Genomic DNA, 15,304 nt, shown 5'->3' on the forward strand with positions numbered 1-15,304 from the left:
GTGGCTGCCCGCGGTCCAATCAGGGGACCCTCCTAAGAGGCCGGCCCACTTAGTGCGAATGGACCCCTTGGAAGTGCCACCAAAGAGGGTGACACGCAAGGTCACACGCAAGGTCACCCGCAAGGACGAATCTTGGCTTGCACATAAGAGACGGCAAGAGACTGTAGAGCTGCCACTGCGAAGAAAAGGTCAAGAGGGGTTAGCAACTTCTGGACCTCGAAGGAGGCATGTGCTGGCACACAGGACCCCTGGTGAAAGTATAAAGGCTAAAAGCATCTTTGGAAATGGGGTGAAATATACGGTGAATGTGAAAGGGGCTGTCCCTAGGACGAAGGCTCACAGACATTACTATGGAGGAGTAGAGATAGTCGTAACAGCACAGCAAGATGCAATAAGAGAGGGATCCTTACGGGGCATCCTAAAGATGTCAAGGGCATTGGCCAATACTGTCGCACCGGTGACTGCTGAAAAATTAATTGAGGAAGAAGAGATGGAGGCGACTGAGGCAATCTCTCAAAGTGGAGCCTCACTAAACATGAGGGTGATACAAGACATTATGTTGAATCAGTTCACGGCGGGCCATGGAAAAGGACTGGAGTGGGCAGAGGAGGTGGCAAAGGAAATGGACAGTGTACCAGGCCGCCTGGGAGACCCATTCATGGCAGAGGTGATAGTGCAAGAGGCCGCCAATGAAGTAATGCAACAGGTGGCAGAGAACAAGATGGGGGCGTTGCTAGGAGACAGTCCCGAGATGGAGGAGCAGCTTTCCCAGATATCAGAACTAAATCATAAAACAGAAGATGCTGAGCCAGAGACAAATAAGAAAGCGGGGCGTGTTCGAAGGCTAAAGGCTATGAAAAAGGCCAGTAAGGTGGTAGTCACAGACAAACTGGAGAAAGCGAAGGGTCTGGTGCAAAAGGCCAAATACAAAACCTCTCAGGAGAAAGAATTAATGAAGGAGCTTGGACAAAAGATGAAACGTGAAAAGTACCCGGCAGTGGCACCTAGATTAGGGCCAACAAACGAGAGTGGAGAGAGGAGATGGCAACACTTGAAAAGAAAAATTAAGGAAGGAGCAGAGCAGGAGTCTTCTCTGGATACAAAGAAGAATAAAGAGAAGGCAGTAATGCCAGCGAAAGTGCCAATAGACACTGAGAAGGAAGTGACAATAGAAACAGAACAGAAAGAATCTCATGATCCCAGCAAGACCATAAAGAAGGCCGGTGAGTGATTCATTTCATGTGGTATGTTGTAGCATGGCCAGCTGAATGAGAATGAAGTGGATGGAGGAACTCAAGTTTAAAAGCATAGAACATCTGAAGTGGTTGTTTGGATGGGTGAGTTGTGTCTGTGTGACTGCCTTATGTTCTCTGGTTTCTACATTGTAGGGCTTTGTCTTCGTGTCAAGTTTCTTACCTGTCTAATTATCGTTTCTCACTAATTTGCGAGTTTGGGAAGCAAAGGGCATGCACTGCTCATATGAATAATTAAGTGCATCCTTTTAAAAAATGAATTTCTTAATCCCATCCGTCTAACATGCTCAGTAAATGAATACTAAGATCGCCATAACATGCAATCACACTCAACCATTGTATGCGCAGAGGTCCTAAACAATGGCTGTAATGCTGTCATTACACCAAACCGGGGCACGTCACAACTATAGATGCACATTAATTACGGACTGCAATACTATTGAAACAATAATGTAACCCAGATTGCATATGACAATTGTAACTGCACAAGATATGTCCTTTGTTAGCCTACAAAAACGAATAAAAGAAATGTAAACAAAAATGAGAAAAAAAAGAATTGCTCTGAAAAAAACGGTGTTATGGTTCTGGCTCAAACACATAAAACCAAAGAAATGTACCAGCTAATGTTTATCTACGCTAATGCTGATAGACTACGAGAAGTTCTGGCCCTGCTGGCAGGGGATTGGACGTAGTGCTTGGCTGAAAGTCACAGGGTTGGGAAATAAATGCATCCTAAAAGAGCCATGAAATTCACTGGAAAAAACAATCTAAACACAACAAACAATTTAAATTCACCAATGGTGGTTAACAGAGAGCACAACGCATGCCATAACTCGTGCCATGCTCTGAACGTACTGTGAAAGGTATGCTCAGAACAACCACTATAAAATGGCAGAAGACAGAATCCTGAAAATAAGATGGCTGACAAGTGTAAATACTAATAAGGAATACATTAAGGTCACAACAAAACGACTGTGTAGAACCTAGTCAGAAGAACTCGTCAAAATACTTAAAGAGGCTAATCAAATTACTGCTTCCATTCCAAACCCAAATAATATAAAAGTGTTTTGTGTAAACATGGTTATGAGTATCAGATGACCATCCTGAAAGACTTCATGTGCTAATTAGATTAGCAATGAGCCAGAGTCTTATCGCAGAGAGAGTCAGAAATCTGTACAAAAGGGGGTGGTGATGGACGGAGCATCTGAACCAATCAAACACTCACACCCAGTCAACAGATCTGGGTTTATTCCATCACGTTCTTTAGCCCACTCTGCCTCCCCCGTTCAGACATGGCCATATGCAAATCAGTCTGACCCTGTGCCTCATGGGAACAGTCCAGCCCGAACTGCCAAGCCATGCCTTCCCTGGACCGGAAACAAGCTTCCTAGGACTGGTTTCTGGCATTTCATTCGTCTTCAGCCAGGCTTGCTTGAATCCAGTGGCCAAGTGAGCAAGGGACTCACGTCTGAGCATGCCCTGCCAACTTATGGCGAACAAAGCGGTACAAAAGGGGATGGTGATGGACGGAGCATCTGAACCAATCAAGCACTCACACCCAGTCAACAGATCTGGGTTTAATCCATCACCGTTCTTTAGCCCACTCTGCCACCCCAGTTCAGACATGGCCATATGCAAATCAGTCTGACCCTGTGCCTCATGGGAACAGTCCAGCCCGAACTGCCAAGCCATGCCTTCACTGGACCGGAAACAAGCTTCCTAGGACTGGTTTCTGGCATTTCAGCCGTCTTCAGCCAGGCTTGCTTGAATCCAGTGGCAAATGGATTCAGAGTCAGAAATCTGGCAGGCCTTCAATCGCGTGCAAGTTAGTTGGCCCATCTGAAATGTGGTTTTTAGAGGTTACTCCTTAGAAAGTGGGTAGGATCACAGAAGAAAACACTCAAAGCCCAGGAGCTCCCCAGCATCATTCAGTAAGGGAAGTGCTCAATCCCTTGCCAGAATACTTGCAAAGCAAATTAATTAATCAATTGATCACATTTCTGTTCCCAAATGTTTAAACCGGATTGGATTGATCCATTGCTGGATACGGCCATTGAATCTTTTTACCAAACCATTAGCCAGTCACCTAGAAACTCACAATTTGTTTGGGTGACGCTCAAACTGCCTTCACAGTGCTCAGTATGTGTTGCTTGATGTGAGGACAAGCGCCTGATGCTCATGGACAGAGGACTGCATCACTGTTATTACTGTTGCATGTGTCCTTGCAATTATAATAGATTGGCTGATTAAGGTAGTGGCATTTTGGACACAATTGTTTAGATCCATCTGCACAAAATAGCATTCACTGTAAAACAGGACCAGCACCTATTCCCGAACTTATCAACTTACATTGTGCTCTAGTGAAAAGACTTTACCATAGCAACATAACACTAGCCTGAGCTGGAAACCCTTGCACCGGGTACGTTTCCAGCTTGAGTGTGCAGGCATTGCCCTGTTGTAGTTCATTGCAGGTTTTGCAATCTCCCAAGACGTGGCTTCAGATGCCATTGCCTGTGCTGCTGGGGAGGATTAGTGTGGCTTCTCATACAGTAGCAGTGCTCCAAAACCACGGCTTCCTTTCCAGGTACCTATACCTTGCAAGACACACAATCCACCTCGACTTTAACATCCCATAGTGGAAATGATTCCAAAGTTAGCAGGTCTAACACATGCAAAACATAACCTGCTTCTAGGAAAATGGAGTGCACAGGTTGCATGCAAATTATGCTGTAAGTTATTCAAATCGACCCACCTTGCTCAGTTTAAGGTAATGTAAAACGGTACTCGATAAATGTGAATGATCACAAGAAGGCCCTCAAAAGATGAACAGCTCAGAACTAATTGTATGGAGTTCCAGAAGACATAGTTGATGATCATGGGATCTAATGAGTCTTCAAATGACTTAGATAAGCTAAATAAAAACTACAACTATTGTTTTTTTTCTGTCAATGGTGCAGGGCATTGTGCCTCTGGAACGTCGGTAAAAGTGATGTTCCAGTGGCGTAATCCCCTTGTAAATGTTTCCCACTGTGTTTTGGCACCACTATTAACTTGTTCCTTTGTTTTCTTATTGTAATCACTCAGTGGGTTAAGAAAGATTACACATACAAAGAGAAATACATTCTGTCGTACTAGTAGGGATTTTATTCAGTGGTATGTTTCACTAAACAGTCAAAACAAAAGTAAACTGAGGTTCTATAGGACAGTCCACAGACATGGGAAGTAGTCTTCCTCTGTGTGCTTCTATTTCGCCTCAGAATGTAGCGGGGCTTGCTTTTCTTCTCCTTCACACATCGAGCAAAAAGAACAATAGAACATCAGAAGAAATGCTTAGGGACTCCTGTGTATACCCCCACCGAAACACCCTGGTGGTTGTGGTGCTTGGTTCAGTACTTATAACAAATATCCTTATGATCTACTCTCCTTACCTGACCAGAAATTATCATTCGCAGGGGTACCCAGAATTCTGCTTTTGGGTAAGCTTCATCCCTTGAAAGCCATACAGTAAAATCACACTCTTGTTCCATAACACACACCTGACGCTGCCATTTAAATTAACCCTTAGGCTGCCATCTCCCCCCTCCTACCCTGAGGAAGACCCGCCTGGACGCAATTCCACTTTTGTGCTATACACAGGGTCGAAACGTCGGCGTATTGCAAATGTCTACACAACGCTTATGATCACAGCCCCATTCGCCATTGGATCATTAAGCTTGTGTGCCAATAATAAGGACATCTATGATTTCTCTCCCCCCCCCCCCTTTTCCCTGCACAATTTGTTTCTGTATATGGTGGACTATCTTTAGCACTAATCACCACATGTCACTGTTTCACCACAGTCACGTACTGCATATTGCAATTGAAATTGTAAATTGCGACAGCCTTTAATATTGAATATTCTCTTAATACATTCTTTTTTAAAACATTTTGGTGGGTGTTATATCATTCATATTTGTTATAAGTAAGCTGTTGCTACTTGCTCAAAGTAATTGAAACCCCGACAGAACCAATTTTTTCTTAAAATAGCTAAGTTAAGGGGGTGTGATCTGTCACCAGAAAGAAGGTACCACCCAAAAGATTATACTGGAGTGCCTTCATGGCCCACTTGATGGCTAAGCATTCTTTTTCTACAGTTGCGTAATGTCTCACCCAGGGAAATAGTTTTCTACTTAAGTACAGAATGGGTTTGAGATACCCATGGCTGTCTGACTGGGATAATATGGCCCTTATTGCCCGATTTGACGCATCGGTTTGTAGAATAAAAGGCTTTTTGAAATCTGGACACATTAAAATCGGTGTGGTACAGAAAAGGAATTTCAGTGATTGGAAACTGCTTTCTTGTGGTTCTGTCCATTCTAAATTGTTGTCTGGGTGTCGCTGAGCCAACAAGTCAGTTAGAGGTCTAGCAATGTCTGCAAGTCTGGGTATAAACCGTCAGTAATATCCTACCAACCCAAGGAATCCCCGTATCTCTATCTTGGTTTTAGGGCATGGTATGTTTGGCACCGCTTCTAGCTTGTTGTGCTGTGGACGTATCTTGCCTGCTTGGATAGTATATCCTAGGTATTCGATTTGATCAGTTGCTAATGTGGTTTCATTGGGGTTCAGTGTAAGTCCTGCTTGGTACAAAGTGGAGAGAACCTGGTTCAAATGACACATATGGGTGGCCCAATCTGGATTGTAAACAACTATGTCATCGAGGTATGCCACATCATGTGGCTGATGGTCCTTTAAAAGGACGTCCATTATCCTTTGAAAGGTGCCGGGGGCACTGTGAAGACCAAAGGGCATGACATTAAAATTATATATCCCGGAAGGTGATGAGAAGGCAGTTTTTTCTTTGGCAGCGGGGCTGAGAGGTATCTGCCAGTACCCTTTAGTTAAATCAATAGTAGACATTACCCTTGCTCCCCCTAGTCGTTCTACTAGCTTGTCTACCTAGGGCATGGGGTAACTATCGAACTTGGAGTGGGAGTTTAGTTGACAAAAGTCTATTCAGAAGGGAAGACTGCTGTCTTGGGTTTGGGTACAAGTACTACCAGGAGCACCATAGAGAAGTGTGGCTCAATGGTTAGACCCTGATGCAGAGGTCTGGGCAGGGCCCAGGGTTCAATTCCCGCCTCGGCGGGTCTTGGGCTCAATTTCCTCAGACCTGATAATTCTCGCCTCGGTGCCTATTCTAATCATGGGTCCCATTCTGCAACTCTGGGCAATAGCTTGCTTAATCTCCACAACGGCCCCAACAGCGCTGGGATGCCTGACTTCACCCTGGGGGTGCCCAGGAGTGGACATTTCACAGGGAAAAACCAGGAAGGGTTCCACAGTGGTATGAGTACAGCGCCAGGACGCCCCTTTGCTGGGGCAGCAGTGTGCTCTACAAGTACAGTCATTTACATTTAAATTTTACATTTACCATTCACTCTGAGAAGGTTCAATAATACCGGCTTGTAGCAATGTTTCTACCTCTTGCTCTACGGCTTGTCGCCGGGCCGCAGGAATTCTATAGGGTCTTAGTTTTATTATCTTCCTACTTTCTGTTTTGATATCATGTTTTACTAGGTAGGTATGGCCAGGCATGCTAGAACACAATCCGGGATAGCGGTCTAAGAGGTTGTACAGCTGATTTTCTTTTTTTTTAAACAAACGTTATTTGATTTTGCATACATAATTATGTATCACATTTCAACATCAGAAATATTATCTCAGGAGGTACCGCCCGCTATTCTCTGCATGCTTCAATTGAATGAAAAGATGCCTTTAAGACAACATGATTTTGGTCCACCCTCTCTGGAATTGTCAAATCGATTTACCCCCTTGGCCGCGACGAATGCTTGTGACTGACTTGGTGGCTCCTCTGCATTGGATATAGAGAACCCTAATGTTCATCAGGTTTTCCCACGGCAAAGTCAGGGATCTTTGGGTGAACATGTTAACAACTTGATATCCTGGAACGTTGCAGGTCTAGCGAATAAGTTTACGGACCCGTTGTGGGTCCCATTTGTCAAGAATTCTGTGTAATTTGTTTGCAGGAACCATGGTTGACGGGCTTTAGTTTATTTTTAGAGGGATATAAGTCCTTCTTTGTTCCAGTATCTGTGAATTGATACTTGTATAGCGCACTACTCACCCGCAAGGGTCTCAAGGCGCTTGTACGAATACCGCTTTGGAACCCATCCTGGCTTTCCCTGTGAGGTGTCCACTCCTGGGCACCCCCAAGGGTGGAGGCCAGGCATCCTTAGCGTTGTGGGGGCCGTTGTGGAGATTAAGCAAGCTATTGCCCAGAGTTGCAGAGTGGGACTCCATGATTGGAATAGGCACCGAGGCGAGAATTATCAGGTCCGTGGAATCTTTGAGCTAAAGACCCACCGAGGCGGGGAATTGAACCCTGGTCCCGGGCTAGAACTCTGCATCAGGGTCTGCCGCTCTAACCATTGAGCCACACTTCTCCACTGCAGGCAGGCCAAAGGTTGTCTTGCAATCTAGATCTCCTTAGCTGTGGAATGCAAGATAGAGGTCCTGGGGTACCTCAACCATAGTGCCCGTTTTTAAAAAGGGTGACCATGATAGCACACATTGCTATAGGCCAATCTCGCTGTTGGACTCAGTGGTTAAGGTGGTGGGCCGAGTGCTCCTAGAAAATTTGAATAGCTGGGCAGTGAAACTCTCCTCGTTATCAGACGTTCAGTATGGTTTTGCCCAGGCCCATCGACTGTGGCCCAGTGCCTTAATCTAACCATGATTCTCAACAAATACACGGTCTCCCGTTCTGGAACCATTTTTCGAGCAATCATGGATCTGTCTTCCGCGCTCGACCGCGGGAACAGGACCAAGTTATGGCAGTCCATGATAGACATCAGGGTAGACAGGAATATTGTTTCTTTTTTGGAATATCCCCACAGTGCTACAAAGGCCCATGTTCGATTTTTGCAGGATCTAAGAGTATCACCTAATTTCGACATAAAGCGGGGCGTGCGCTAGGGGTGCATTCTAGCACCCTTTTTGTTCAATTTATATATCAACAGTTTAGATAAAGCCCTATTGTCAATGGGGTAGATTTTCCGTTTGTCGTCCATCATGGTCTCCCAGTCCTTCTATACGCGGACGATGCGGTCCTTATTTCAAAAACCGCTAGGGGGCTACAAACCATGCTTGACGCATTTTCAGCCTTTATGTCGGCCCATGATCTTTCTAATAATGAGTCTAAATCCTATGTCATGCTGGTGGGCATTCGCCCGAAAAAATCCTTTCAAGTACCCCGCACTGATGCCTTCTCATATTTGGGGGTCGTAATGGACGAGAAGTTGAAATCGGGCCTTTTAAAACAAAGAAGGAGGGGAAACCTGGTGCGGGTAAAGTCAGTTATCTTTAATTTTGCCTCGAAGTTAGGAAAGAAACCTATCGCAGCCCTCTTAAAGATTTACCAGGCTAGGAGCATTGCAACGGTTTCTAATGGCAGTGAAATATGGGGGCATGTTATCACAGATGATCTTCAAACTGAAGAGAACGCATTCTTGAAAAGCTTATTGGGCGTTCCTCGGGGCATGTCGAACATAGTGGTACATGAAGAACTGGGGGTACCTTACTTAAGTGATACATTGGCCCTCCGCCCCTTCATTTTTTGGATGACAACCTTGTTGAGTGTGGGAGCCCCAGTTGTAAACTGATTTTAAAAGAGTGTATGACTCTCGCCCGTGCGCTCCACGTACCATGGCTCAGATATATCAAAACCAGCTTTGAAAAGTTGGGTAGAGCTGATTTGTACTCCAACCCTGAGTCTGTAAATAGAAAGGATGTGAGGCAGTCCGTTAGTAGTTTAAGGAAAATCAAGAGGGAAGAGCTGAAGTTGAGGAAACCTACAGTCTGTAAATTTTTTTTATTTTTTTTTATTGGCTTTTACACAAAAAACAGTTTCTTAGCATAGGAGTGAAGAAAGAAAAATTCAAGACCCCCCCCCCCCACCCCTCACAGCCAATAAAAGCCGGTGGAACAGGTACAAGGATACAACAAAGAGAAACCAAGAAAAAAAAAAATATATAGTAACAAAGCAGTGTGCCTAAAAAAAAAAGGGTGTCATAGCTTCTGATTCCCTTCCTATATCTCTTGATCCCCCTGCCCTTGTTGATCAATCCACTTGGAGAATGCCCCCCAGACTTCAAGCCCAGTCCTCCTTTTCCTTCTTCCTTTCTTGGCATATACGGCTCTTTCTAGATGATATGTAGCAACTAATCTAGCCAACCATTGTGCGTAGGAAGGAGACTCAGAGTCTAGCCATCCGGAGGACACACAGATCCTCCAAACTGCCATTGCAATAAAAATCAGTCCTTCCTCTTTTACTCTTAAAGTGTCATATTGTGTGCCCAGAAGAATAATCGTAGGATTTAAGAGGATTGGTTGGTTTGTAATTTCACCAAGTAGGTTCTGTATTTTAAGTAGGGTGGAATCAATGATTGGACAAGTTGCAAATATATGTATAGAGTCCGCCCCTACCTCGGAACAGCGTGGACATAGTGTTCCTTTCCCAGAGCCCCACTTGATGATTTTGCTAGGGGTCATATAAAGGAAAAATATAGTTTTAAAATGTTGTGCCTGTAGTTTGGCAGAAATTAGAATTTGTTGAGATAGTCGCAAAGAGTTGAAAAAAACACTTTGAGGGGAGTCAAGTTTGGTATGCCATTTAGTAGCAATAGATTCTAGGTTGTCTGGGGATTCCTTATGTAATAGTTGATAAATACTTCCAATACGAACAGTAGTGTTATTCCGGAGAGTATTCATAAGCTCAACCTCAGCGAATCCGCTGGTTCCTCCCACTTTCCTATAGAGGTAGTCGTAAATAGCCATGTATTTAAATGAATCTTGACTTTTTACTTTATATCTAGTCTGTAAAGTCGAAAAGGGTTCAATCCCCCTAGCTGTTATGAGGTCCCCTAGTTTAATTATCCCTACTCTGTACCATTTAGACAGGTAGGATGAGCTAAATATAGCGGGTAAGTTGTTATTGTTGATTATAGGGGAGTAAAAATTAAGTCTACCGATTCCAAGGATTTTCTTGACATGGCGAAAAACTTTATAAGAGTTCATTAACGTCTTAAATTTAACGCGATTGTAATATCCATAAGTTGTTTCGCGGATTAAGCAACTCCAATGTTGTTCCCCTAACAAAGACTGAAAAGGTGAAGGTAGAGACGATTCAGCTCCACAGGTGGATTCCCTTAGTAGGACGGAGCTGTATTGTAGAACTGCCGCCCAATAGTATGTGGTGATGTTAGGAAAAGCCCATCCCCCTCTTTCTTTCGGTAACGTGAGGTATTTTAATTCACGCCTAGGCTGAGCGTATGCCCAAATGAATTGGATAAAAATTTGTTGAAATTTAAGAAGGTCTTTTTTACTAAACTCAAGGGGTATACAACGAAAAAAATAAAGTAGTTTAGGGAAATAAGTCATTTTGATGACGTTACACCTGCCGACCAGCGTTAGATGTAAATTATCAATTTGTTTTAATGCCTTTTTTGTCTGGACAGCAAGGGGAGTCAAATTAGCTGTGACTATTTCCTCTAGCCTGGGTGTAACCAATACGCCCAGATATTTGGCCTTTGGCACCACTCTAGCATCAGTCCAGGTGATTCTATTGTTTACTAGAATCTGCGTTTTGTTCTTATTTAGAGCATACCCGGATAATCTCCCAAAATTGTGGGCCTCGCTTTCCAGTGCCGTGTGGAGTTGGCAGGGTCTGGAGTGGTAATAGCGAGATCGTCAGCATAGGCCAGGATTTTACAGCTGTTTTGAAAATATACTACTGGAGAGATGTTATGATTTTTCTCGATTTGCTTAATGAGGGGGTCTAGGTAAAGAGCGAACAGTAACGGGGAACAGGGGCAGCCCTGCCTTGTGCCGCGTGAGATTTTAAAGGGCTCCGTTAGTTGTCCATTTATGGTGACACTAGCAGTTGGGTTGTAATAAAGGGCCTGTGTCGCCTGCATGAACCTGCCCCCGAACCCCATACTGTCCATTACCCTCCAAAGAAATCGCCATGAGACCCGGTCAAATGCCTTTTCGGCGTCAAGTAATATGAGTGACATCGGGTCTCCGGCTGTGTGCAAAATTAGTACCTGTGTGTGCCTCCTGTGACCCTGCCCACCCCTCTCCGGCTACTTGGGCAGCGTCAAACAGAGTAATAACTCTCCTGACGTGTTCGGTGGTCCCCTTCTTGGGTATAAAACCGTGTTGCCATTCTGAGACAAGGGGTTCCACTATTCGGGATATTCTGGAGGCTAATACTTTAGAAAATATTTTGGAGTCACAGTTGATAAGAGGTCTATAAGAGCTCATGTCTAGTGGAGATTTATCCTTTTTTGGGAAGATGGAGATTCTAGCACTGGACCAGGAGGCAGGGAGAGAGGCTCCGCAGAAGATAGATGAAATTACCTCTGTGAGTATGGCCTTGATTTGGTCGGAAAAGATTTTAAAAAATTCAACGGGAATGCCGTCGGGGCCAGAAGCCTTCCCGTCGGGGAGACTATTAAGGGCATCCAGTATTTCTTCCCATGTGGGGGTAAGGTCCAGAAGCTGGCTATCCTCTGAACTAAGTTGACTTAGTTCGATCTCACTGAGATAGCCAAGGATCTCTCTATCTAGGACGTCGGCCGAGGAGCAGCTTTCTTCCTTATATAATTTGGCATAGAACTCCTGGAACCCATGCAGAATAAGACTAGGATCAGAAACCTCTGTACCTGAAGAGAGTCTGATTGTGTGGATTTTACTGGAGGTGGTTTGTTGTCTCGTCCTGACAGCTAAATGGTGCCCAATGCTGTCACTACACTCATAGATCTTCTCCCTAGCCGCTGTCCACTTTGCCGCGATTTTTTCCCAAAACACCGCCCCTATTTCTGCCCTGGCCAAAACTGCTTCTTGCTGGACTAGCTGGCAATCTAATCCTGCATGGATTGCTTGAGTTAGCTTTATTTCTATGTTTCTTAACTTTTCTTGGAGATCTTTGACTTGGTTTTTTTCCGCTCTGTTTTTTCTGGACAGAGAACCTGAGGGTCTCGCCTCTAACCCCAGCCTTTAAGGTGTCCCAGACTGTCATTTGGGAAGCAGAACCAATATTTATCTCCAAAACTCCTGGATCCATCCTCGCATGTGATTAACATAGCTCGAGTCGTACAATAAAGCTTTCTCAAAGCTCCACCTGGAGGCCTCTCTAGGTTGCCCAAACTCCTTTATGGTGAAAATAAGAGGGTTATGGTCGGACATAAAGCGGGGTGCAGTGTCTATAGTTCAGCTGGTGGCCAATGATGCAGAGACAAAGAAGTAGTCCAGTCTTACCAATACTTGATGCGGGGCCAAGTAAAAAGTATACCCGGGTTGTAAAGGGTTTTTACTCGCCCAACTATCTATTAATCCATGAGTCTGGATAAGATTGGTAAGGGCTTGAAAAACTTGGGGCTTCCTTCCTTTGTATCTCCATGTTGTGTTGGTGGCCCAGTCGCCAGGTAGGTTTATATTAAAATCCCCACATAGCACTATCGGGGTGGGCCAATGTGCTAATTCGCTAGAAACTTGATTAATGACCCCAGGGTCGTCAGTATTACTCCCATATAATGAGCAAAGGGTGAAAGAAGATTTGTTAGGGAGTTGAATCTGAGTGATGACCCACCTCCCTAGTGAATCTGATTTGGTACGTGGACAGCTAATGGTGAGTCTTCTATCAGTTAAAATTCCTACTCCCTTTGTTTTAACTCCTTGTGTGGTAGCACCCACTAGTTTAAACCCTAATGTGTCTAATAGATGTCTTTGGGACTGTTCTACATGGGTTTCCTGTAAGCATATAATGTTCCCCCCAAGTGCCCGCAAGCCCATGGCCACCTTTTGTCTCTTTGACGCGTCATTCAAACCGCAAACGTTGAGTGAGACAATTCGTAATGGTTCTGATCTAGCCATCTAAAGAGTGCACCAATGCCCGTTTAAACTCCATGAAACAAGAGAAAAATGAAGAAAGTCTAGCCGTAAAGATTTGTGTGTGTGTGTGTGTGCAAAATTAGTACCTGTGTGTGCCTCCTGTGACCCTGCCCACACCTCCCGTGCTTCACGGGAGGCCTCGCTTTTCCACTTCACTAGCACTGTTAGTATTGTCCTCATCTTCTTCCATTTCCCCCTCCCCTGATGAACTCGGGGTACTGTCTGAGACCGAGCAAAAATCCTCCTGTCCAATCTCTGGAGTCCAAGGGGCAATGGTGCCAGGAGGGACTTCCAGGCCTTGGATGACTGCTTCCGTCCCTGTGAGGCGATCCCTGGAGTTAAGGTTCTCAGAAGGTGTGTTTAGGATGTTTCCAGTATTTCCTTCATCTGCTTCCGGGTGTTCACTCTCGGTAGGAAGTGGAGTTAAGAGAGGATTGGGGGGAGGATTAGGGAACTCAGAAGCGCCAAGTGTAAGATCATGTTCCTCGGCTGAGGTGCAAGGTAAGGGAGAGGGCTCGATTGAACTGAGTTGGTTAGCTGGTAGGCTGTGGGGGGCATCCAAACTGGGGGGGGCTTTACTGGCGTCTAGACCACCAACTGGGGTTTGGCTGGTGTTACCGCTAGCACTATCCTGCTGAGAAGAGGCATCAGCTATATTTAGTCTTTGCGTTTCTCTTGTGCTGTTTTTAGCAATAGCAGCCTGGTTCTTAGCCACTAAAAAAATCTTAGCAGGAAGGGGGTGTGTTAGGCCATCGTCTTTACTGTCTTTAACTTCTTTGTGGTGAGCCCCTGCCCCTGTCTGGCCGGTGTTTTTTTTCTCCCCACTGACCCCACTGACCTGTTTAGGCTTAATCTTGATCTTGCCGGTGTCATCTCCTGCAGAGGGATCCTTCCCCGCAATAGGTGTCTTTGCTTTTAGACCCTTTTTTATTCCACGGTGACTCATGCTCTTAGCACTGCTACCCTCGTTAAATCCAGATCTCTCCAGTGTTCGGAGCTGCCCCCAAAGCTCACACAGCGCCGTCAGCACCGCATCTGCCAAGGGCAGAAGGCTCAAATCTTGAAGGGACACAGCCTGCCGCTCAGCGCAGCGCCTCCCTGCCTGCTTGCTCAAGCGTTCGCTGGACGTCCGTCTCCAAAGTCCATAATGCACGCAAACCGCGTGTAATAGTAAAATCTCCAAACAAGCTGTCGAAAACACCGGCCAGTCCGCCAGGCAATCCTCCTTCCCCAAGCACCTCTCCACTGCCTCGAAAAGTGCCCCAGATGACCCGGCAACTCCGAGCAGGACCCGCTGTGTCCTCCGCTGGTTCGAAGTTCTCCGCACCTGTGATCCCTGCATCACAGATGCATGCGCAGGGCAGGTAGCCGATCCCTCGAGGTCCGGTGGCTGGCGTGGCGGCCGTGAACACAGGCTTACGCTGACTCCATCTTGCCCCTGTTCGTCCACATATCAATCCAGTCTGTAAATTCTTAATGCTGAAAACCAAACCCCATCAACTGAGCCTTATCTCTTGGGGTCTTTAAGCATTTACAAATGGTTCCTATTAACCAGGTTTCGCCTTATCCCCTTTCATTTTTCGTTGGCTATACCGAGGGGTTGTAGGAGAGGGCAGTTGTTAGTGTGAGAAGTTAGCATGGCATATCATGTCCACTAGTTCTAGTGGGCACCTTGCACCAGTCTAATCGACCCTTATTGATGGTGGTTGTAAAGTCAACCTTATAGAAAGCTATCCTAGTGGTAGCATGAACCAGCAGTCATCAGGCTAAGACTTCAGTAGGCGAGTTAAGCAAGTTGTTTTACCAATTATAATCCCTTGAGTACCAAATTAAAGGACACCACACAAGGTATATATCAAATATATATGTATTTAATCTAAACACAACCCCTCTGCACTCTTTATGAGGTCAGAGGTAAAAATACAATACAAGTCACACAATTAATATACGATAAGTTGCACAGTATACGTTATGCCCTAGGGGCCTCACAAACCATATACTAAAATAGTGGTATAAGAACCACAAGAGAATTAGAAAGCAGGCCTGGGGCCTGTGGAATCGCTGGGGCTACTCTAAACAACCAAAGGTTAGGAAGT

General features: G+C 45.2%; 1 protein-coding gene across 1 annotated transcript in view; it reads left to right on the forward strand.

Annotated features, from left to right (window-relative positions):
• Positions 1 to 263: 263 nt before the first annotated feature.
• The window catches only part of LOC144766832 (uncharacterized), a 145,538-nt gene continuing 130,497 nt past the window's right edge, over positions 264 to 15,304 (forward strand). The window contains exon 1 of the mRNA XM_078650552.1: positions 264 to 1,223. Coding sequence (XP_078506678.1) covers positions 425 to 1,223 — 799 coding nt within the window. The 5' untranslated portion in view covers positions 264 to 424. The remainder of the gene's footprint in view (positions 1,224 to 15,304) is intronic.

This window comes from Lissotriton helveticus, chromosome 7, assembly GCF_964261635.1.
Source record: "Lissotriton helveticus chromosome 7, aLisHel1.1, whole genome shotgun sequence".
In the NCBI taxonomy this organism is placed as follows: domain Eukaryota; kingdom Metazoa; phylum Chordata; class Amphibia; order Caudata; family Salamandridae; genus Lissotriton; species Lissotriton helveticus.